This window comes from Anguilla rostrata, chromosome 5 (assembly GCF_018555375.3).
Source record: "Anguilla rostrata isolate EN2019 chromosome 5, ASM1855537v3, whole genome shotgun sequence".
In the NCBI taxonomy this organism is placed as follows: Eukaryota; Metazoa; Chordata; class Actinopteri; order Anguilliformes; family Anguillidae; genus Anguilla; species Anguilla rostrata.
In genome coordinates this window covers 25,312,558-25,320,501 of record NC_057937.1, presented here as the reverse complement: position 1 = coordinate 25,320,501, position 7,944 = coordinate 25,312,558, and the positions used below count along the sequence as shown (strand labels likewise).

General features: G+C 39.6%; 1 protein-coding gene across 4 annotated transcripts in view; it reads right to left on the bottom strand.

The window, feature by feature from the left end:
* Window positions 1–763: 763 nt before the first annotated feature.
* Window positions 764–7,944, bottom strand: part of fnbp4 (formin binding protein 4) — a 117,335-nt gene continuing 110,154 nt past the window's right edge. For 3 of the 4 annotated variants that reach the window (XM_064337932.1, XM_064337935.1, XM_064337933.1), the window contains exons 15-17: window positions 7,644–7,849; window positions 3,449–3,609; window positions 764–1,775 (exon numbers count right to left, since the gene is read on the bottom strand). In XM_064337932.1, the coding sequence (XP_064194002.1) occupies window positions 1,682–1,775; window positions 3,449–3,609; window positions 7,644–7,849 (461 nt within the window). In that variant the 3' untranslated portion in view covers window positions 764–1,681. The remainder of the gene's footprint in view (window positions 1,776–3,448; window positions 3,610–7,643; window positions 7,850–7,944) is intronic. The other variant, XM_064337934.1, reaches the window with a different exon arrangement.

Sequence of the window (7,944 nt, the reverse complement as noted above, 5' to 3'; positions counted from 1 at the left end):
AGCTGGTCTACAGAGACAGAAGCGGACGGACTGGAGACGGAGGAAGAGCTGACGGACAGTCAGCAGTGAAGTGTGTGTATACCGAACAAAAAGCCGCGTGGTGGTCGTAAAATAAAAAGACGCATTCGCGTCCAAAAATAAACTCTCGTCTCTCTCATCTCTTAAACGAGCGGTGGCACTCGGCTTGCTACAACCACATATAAGTAATAATAAATACGCTGTAACTACACTTGTTTGAGGTAAACTGAACCTATATCTTGACATGCCCCATACAGTAGATATCTTTGTGAAGCAATGGACATGGAGAAAAAAAATCCTAAAAATCCCAAAACTTGACAATGAAGCAGGAGCATAAAATGATTTTAGAACTGATATGAATGATTTAAAATTCTATGTAAACAGCCAGATTGGAAAAACAAAAAACTGTATTGTCTTAATATAAAGTTCTATGAAAATGTTACATCAAATCGATTTATGATTTTATCTTTAAAAATATGCTAAAATTACGTATGGTTTGCATATTAAATCTTTACGTATTGTTTGTTAAATATGATTTGGTTGTTAGGCCAGCTATACCAATGAGCACTGATTAATTTGGTCCTGTCATCTTTGGATAGGTTTCTACCAGGATTCAGGATGTTGAATGCTCTGAAAACTTCCAAGATGGTTGGCAACAAGCACAGTGTTCTCCAAAATGGATAACAGATTAATAAGATGAAAAAATACAATAAAGCATGTACAGTAGTGATAAGTCTCAGACTGATTTGTTGACAAAACTTTATTATCATTATTTACAACATATACAAATGCATGCATCTCTCCAAATTTCAGAGGAGAAATGAAAAAAAAAAAACATTTAAAATCAACTATAAGCAAACACCACTGTAAATACTGATACTGCAGTTCTATGTCTACCCTCATGACTTCAAAGTGGTCACACATAAAATGTCTGGACTGGTTAAAAACAATGAAGTCCAATCATTTTTGCCATGTGACTGTCATGTTAAACAAATTGGCACATTTTTAACACCTTTTGGACAGATTTAATCAAGCTTTGGGAAAAGGCTAAGGACATCACATTTTAATGGAAAAAAAACCAAAACAAAACAATCCAGGATAGTATAGTTTAATGCATTCATTCCAAAAGTAACACCCTGGAAATAAATCTCAGCATGGACACACATTCAGATTTACCTAGGGAAAAATAAATTACTTGAGAAGTTGATTTTATGACTTCAAACTTGATTACTAAAATGTGCATCTTTGAGCTCAAAATTATATTACAATCAACTTAGGTTAAGTATAAGTATACTTTGGGCATGCTTGTAGAAAATCTCTGACACAGAATTTAAATAAGATGACTTTGAAATTCAGAGGTACCCAAGAGAATTTTTCTGGCTTATTGGTATGTTGTTAAAAATTATTCATCTGCAAGTTCTTGATCACAGCTCTAGGTAACAGAACATTATTTTGCACAGGTTAAAAAATACTGCAGGACTGAACCACATATCCACAGCATACTGTACACCATTGCAATATTATGGGTAATGAACATGTATTGCAATATGACAAGCTGTGAACTTTGGTGCATAGCTCACTGTCTGATTACAGATTTGTCAATTTAAGCATTTTTGAAACCAAGGTAAAGAATGTTGGAGGGGGCAAGCAGAGCACATAGCCATTATATGGTTTGTGTTAATTTCCGCTTCTTCAGTAGTCGCTCTCTCCAATCCTCTGGCAGAGCCTCGAAATTAGCATTTTTACCCGCCTTTCCACTGCAAACAACAACAGAGACAGCAGTGTGAGTTCATAACTCAGAAATTAGATATCTTTACCTGTTTTTCAACTGTAAATATTAATTCAGTGGCCACTGTATTAGGCATACCTATCTAGCCATTTTGCTCCCGAGCAGCCTTAATTCTTTACAGCATAAATTCAAAAGGGTGTTGGAAACATTCCTCAAGGATACTGTCCATGCTTACTCAATAGCATCATGTAATTCCTGCATATTTTTTGCCACACATACTGCGAAACTCCAGTTGCACCTCATCCCAAAGGTGCTCCATTGGATTGAGATCTGGGGACTGTGCAGACAATTGGAGTAAACTGAAGTAACTGTCATGCTTGTGAAACCAGTGTGAGATAATGTGTGCTTTGTGACATGGTGCATTATCCTGCTGGAAGCATCCACTTCAAAAAAGGAAGACTATGGCCATAAACAGAAGCACACGGTCAGCAACAAGGTATGATGTGGCATTCAAATCATGTTCACTTGGCATTCAAGGGCCTAGAGTATGCCGAGAAAAAATTAGACACAGCATTACACCACTATGTTCAGCCTGCACCCGTGACACAAGGCAGCCTGGATTCATTCTGTTTATGCCAAATTCCTACCACCTGCATGTCCGATTGTGTAGGTTCAGATTAGTTAGACTAGGTCGCGATTTTCCCATCTTCATTTGTCCAGTTTCGGTGCCCAACCACAGTCTCGTCTGTTCTTAACTGACAGGAGAATGGGCAGTCTCGTTCAAGCTAATAACATCTGTTTACTTGATGTGTTGTTACAGTATGTAAACAGCTGTTATTTCAGCATTTGTGACCCAACAAGTTTGCCCATTCTCTTCAGACCTCTTTCATTAACGAGGCGTTTTCTCCCGCAGAACTGTCTTACTGGATTTCTGTTTATTGCACTATTCTTCAGAATCTCTATTGTGTAAAAAATACCAGGAGGCTGGCTGTTTCTGCGATGCAGGAACCACCATGTCTGGCGCCAAGAATCGTATCACAGTCAAGGTCCTTCAGGTCACGCAATTTGAGGCTCAAACTAAAAACTACACCTCTTCACCATATCAGCATGCATCATATACTGTCTTGCCACATGATTTGCTGTTTGGAGGCGTAGGCTATTTGCGTTAACAAGCAGATGTACCTAATAAAGTCACCAGCAAGTGTAGATAGTGCCCTCCAACTAACTGACCGCAAAATTACTGTTTTGCAATGGCCATCTCAGTCTCTTTGTGAAGGAAAGATTCAAAACGTACTGAGAACAGGGCCGCTATCTATTAAAGAAAAGCAATTGTGTTTAGTATAAAAGATTATAATTTTTTAGCACGTAGGCCTATATATAGCTCATTACCTGTGTTTATTAACATCAAGGGCACCAACATTTTTAGAGCACTGGAGTCTGATCGTTCCTAACCCACATAATACATTCTTTTCTACCAGGTTTTACCAGTACATTTGTTAAATACTTCATTCTAGAAATATCCCAGAGTACCCAGGATTATTCAACACAACCCAAGAAATTTCAGTTACTAAAAACACTGAATATTTCTAATAGCACCAGAGAATATTGCAACATGTTCCTTTTTGAAAAACCAGTAACAATATTCCAGTTGGGTAACAATGCTTCATGGGACCATAGCATCAGGTAGAGAAGAAGACTTACGTGACAAACTGCTGCTGTTTCCACTCCTCGATGCGCCTGCTGTTGAACTGGTCCCTGTCTTCATCACTGGAGCTCGATTTCTCTTCCTCATCTAGCTCCCGCTGAATACTCTGCCACTTCTTCACAAGGGATGGCATCTTTGTCTTGCTTTTCTTTGCCTGCTAAGGGCAGGAAAGAGAAGAAAAAGCACGACTTAAGTGGCTCTACTCATTCTTACCATTGGCATGGGGCTGCAAAATAATGGCAACATTCAGTAATTCATTAATTTGTTGGCATAACGTCGGCCATGACGCCGGCATTCTGAGATTTTTCAACTCATACTTTTAGTGCTCCTGCAACCAAACTATGAGTTGAAAACACAAACCCTGTTTTCAGACTTTATTAGTAGACGATTTTGGGACAACTATACCAAATACCAAGTTTATAAGCGTCACCATTGTCGCGCTGGTTGTCTATTTACCAAGCACCCCCTCCCTGCAGTCTCATCTGCAACTACACCCCCACCCACAACACACTGGACAATAGTGTATCTGGGCATTCATAAAAATATTCTTTCACAACTAAAAATTTGTATTCCATCATAGGAATAAGATAAACCCAACAATAGCCTTATGATATGCCAGTGAAAATGCTGCTCACTGAATAACGAAATCAACTAGACAAATTTTTCTAAAATTATACCATGTCATTCTACTGTCAGTATCTGGGACTAAATATGGAATACATATACAACCTTACCAGTGGTCATACATTGTCTTGGACAATCTGTTTGTGAAATATATGCGCATTTGTGACGCCTGGGTACCTTGCAAAATAACTGTGCGTAATATGGTATTTATGGTGTTGTCGCCCTTTGTAGTACAATCTGGCTTGATTGACAATTAATCTATCCAGTAGGTGACATCATTAGAAAGCTTATTCTGTATAAAATCTAAAATTACTTTTGGAATAGTGTTTTATATCTCAGCGTAACCAATGGTTTGCTCTCATCATCGCCTCCTTACGCATTCACTGTGGTAGGAGTAACAGACAGTGCACCTGGCAAAACTTCATCGATGAGTTTCCTCATTTCTTGTTAAATATGATTATTGTTGAGAATTTCTGAGCATGGCTAAGGCATATGTTTGTTGATAGACCCAGCTGATATACTGTTTTCTGGACTGTCAGAAGAGGAGAATGGCAGCATTGATTATTGGTCCCTGCCTCTATCTACAGAACGCAAATAACATTTCATTGTGAATATGTGAGCGTTGCTGCTGAAAATATTTCGGTTATATACGTTATTTTTGAAATTGAGTGTCTTTAAATAGGTTAGTGGTATTTTATAATGAGGATATTTCACACTGTAACGTAAGCGTTCATTGTTAGCCACGTCCTTAGCTGAGTAGGGTTTCTGTTTCAAGCACTGGATTTGACCTGTGCTGGGCATCACCAAAACGTGGTGTACGGTTGAATATTGTTTTGATGTCGTCCCATCCCCAAACAAAACACATAACATACTGTAGCATACAAAAAACATATGAGTGTTAATGATTACACATTTAGATACTCTACCACACTGTGAAAATGTTTTTGCACAATGTTTCAATCTGATATTATTTTTAATGTTTCATATTAAATCTTCATAAGGGCCATATTTATATGCTTTACAATGGACCAAACGCATTTTATTCATTTTCGGAGAGATTTTGGATACGTTTCTGGACCCCTAGATATTTTAGACCACTGTACTGACGGAAAGCTTGTAATTCCCACTTGAAAATGATGCAACAGTGAGTTTCTTGAGACAAAACAGTTGATTTGCAGTGAAATACAAGAATATGTTGTGATTTACAGCAATGCATAATTTAGACATTTTGCATAGATTTGGAGACGCTGGGTACACTGCTTAGTTTTTGCTTCATAAATCTATAGTAGTTCTACCTATCCACCCTTAGATTTTACAAACTTGTGGTCAAGAAGTTTTTGATCCAGCACATGTATAGTTTAACCTGCTGTGTATATGCAATCTTTCAGTATTTCACTGCAAACTAAAAAAGTGCTAATTAATTTTTGATTTTTGTCTAGACAATTGCATTTCTGGCGCTTTATTTCTTCCAAAATTATGAATATAAACTAATCTGTGTTAGTATTGTAAGTTGTACAAATGTCTTCCTTCATTTTAAGGCATTTTTCAAGACTCTGATGCTCCCAACTGGTGTTATAAAGCTTTAAATAAGGTACCCCCCTAAATGGGCAAGGATTGGAAAGATCTCACATGTGCGCTAAGGGGTTAATTCACTTTCTCCTCACTGCATGGTGCATTTTAAGAAATTACTGCAGATCAGACTTCCCAAAATATAGGCAGACAATTATACCAGCTAACTTTACGGACAGATAATTAAGCCAATCTGGGATAATACAGTACAAGTGTGCTGATTAAAATTGTGTTGAGACACCAGGCTCTGAATGTTGCTTCTCTATTGCCATTTAGCCATCATTTGAATAATGTAACATGTGAGGTTGAGAAGTTGGTGGTGTCAAAACATGTATAAAAAGAGTGCAGGTCCTCAGCAAACGGGGCAGTGTTTGTTTTTCTGTTGGCTCTTGGATTGTATCCCAGAAGTGTCCACGCTTTTTCAAAAGCATGCTTGGAGTTCATAGCGCTGAATTCGTGTTCAAATTTGTCCTTATATTGCATTTTGGCATTATAAATCTCATTCTGGACTGTGCGGCTAATGGCTGAGTGAGAGCCAGTCTTGGGATTGGAAAGCCTTCTGTTCTTCCTCTCAGAAAATATATTAAAATATATTAAAGATTTTGAGTTTGGGTGTTTATACAGTCTTACACGGTATGGTGGTAGATATACAAAACTTAATGTAGTTAGCAACTGCAGGAACCCTCATTCAGATCACCATCAAAAATGTACCACTCCGTGCAAGCTAGGGAGCCTTGCTGCTGTGCAATGGCGTTCTCCAACTACTGGTTGACACTAGGTTTGTGGCACTTCAGTGCCTGTTAGTAATGCAAATGTACAAAAATAACATTATGTTCTGTAAACCAAGTGGCAGGTGAGTTTGAACTGTCCAATTGATAATATTAACCTAAGTCCAGTACATGTCCCCTTCTTGCTGGAATGTCCACATATTGATAAAATGACAGCAGAGCACTGTTAAGCCTGCAAATGTTGAAATCCCCAGCAAAAAACACCAGAGCCTCAGGATATGTGCTGGGCCTATCACTGCATTAGCAACCTGGGCCCTGCAACTACCCTGTTGTTAAATGGATGGTAAATGGACTGCATTTATATAGCGCTTTTATCCAAAGCGCTTTACAATTGATGCCTCTCATTCACCCATTCACACACACACTCACACACCAATGGTGAAAGGCTGCCATGCAAGGTACCAATCAGCTCGTTGGGAGCAATTAGGGGTTAGGTGGCATAGTGGTTAGCACTGTTGCCTCGCAAGAAGGAGGTTCCGGGTTCGAATCCGTGTCCGACCGGATCCTCTCTGCGTGGAGTTTGCATGTTCTCCCTTTACTCCGGGTACTCCGGTTTCCTCCCACACTCAAAGACATGCATGTTAGGCGCGCTCCTGCAGTTGCCCTTGACCAAGGCACTGGCCTCAGAACTGGAGTTGGTCCCTGGGCGCTGCACTGTGGCTGCCCCCTGCTCCTAAGTAACTAGGATTGGTCAAATGCAGAGGACAAATTACCCCACAGGGTTCAATAAAAGTATATCTTATCTTATCTTGTCTTGTCTCTCAGGGACACTTCGACACGCCCAGGGCGGGGGATCGAACAGGCAACCCTCCAAGTGCCAGACAACCGCTCTTACCTCCTGAGCTATGTTGTGTTATTGTTAGGTGGAATGTAAACACAGCTGATGACAAAAGTAGGGAATTCCCTCGGCAGATATAACAGATGCAGGGGACAGTCAGCTTCTCCAGATATAGGCCTGTATATACCATGAAATAAGCCAACTGCATGAACACTTGTGTCTCATATTCAACTTCTGATCTCAAATCCAACTGCCTTAAGTATTTTTTAAAAAATAACAAATTTCACTCTACTGCCAACATGCATTTTATGGGCACTCCTTCAAAACGCTAAAAGGTTTTGTGAGTTTTTGCCATACGGCCTAAGAGTAGCAGTGCTTGGCCGCCTAATAAACCAGTCTACCTCAACAGATATTTTACATGTACACACACACCTTTTCCTTCCTCAGCTTCTTGGTCTTATCCAAAGAGAGTGTTTTCCCTGCCAATTGATCAGTGGTCCCAGATGGCAGGACAGCTGGTGGTGGGGGCAGGATTGTGGGTGCTGGGACAAGGGAGGCTGTCGTTTCAACCGAGGGGAGGGATGGGGGTATGGCAGAAAGACTCCAGTATGCAGGTGCAGACACTGGGGCAGCAGAAGCTGTGGAGAAAGTATTGCCATATGTAGGTCCAACTGAAATCAAATTACACTTTTTTCCAGGACATTTCTAAGAAAATGTAAGGTTTTAAAAGACA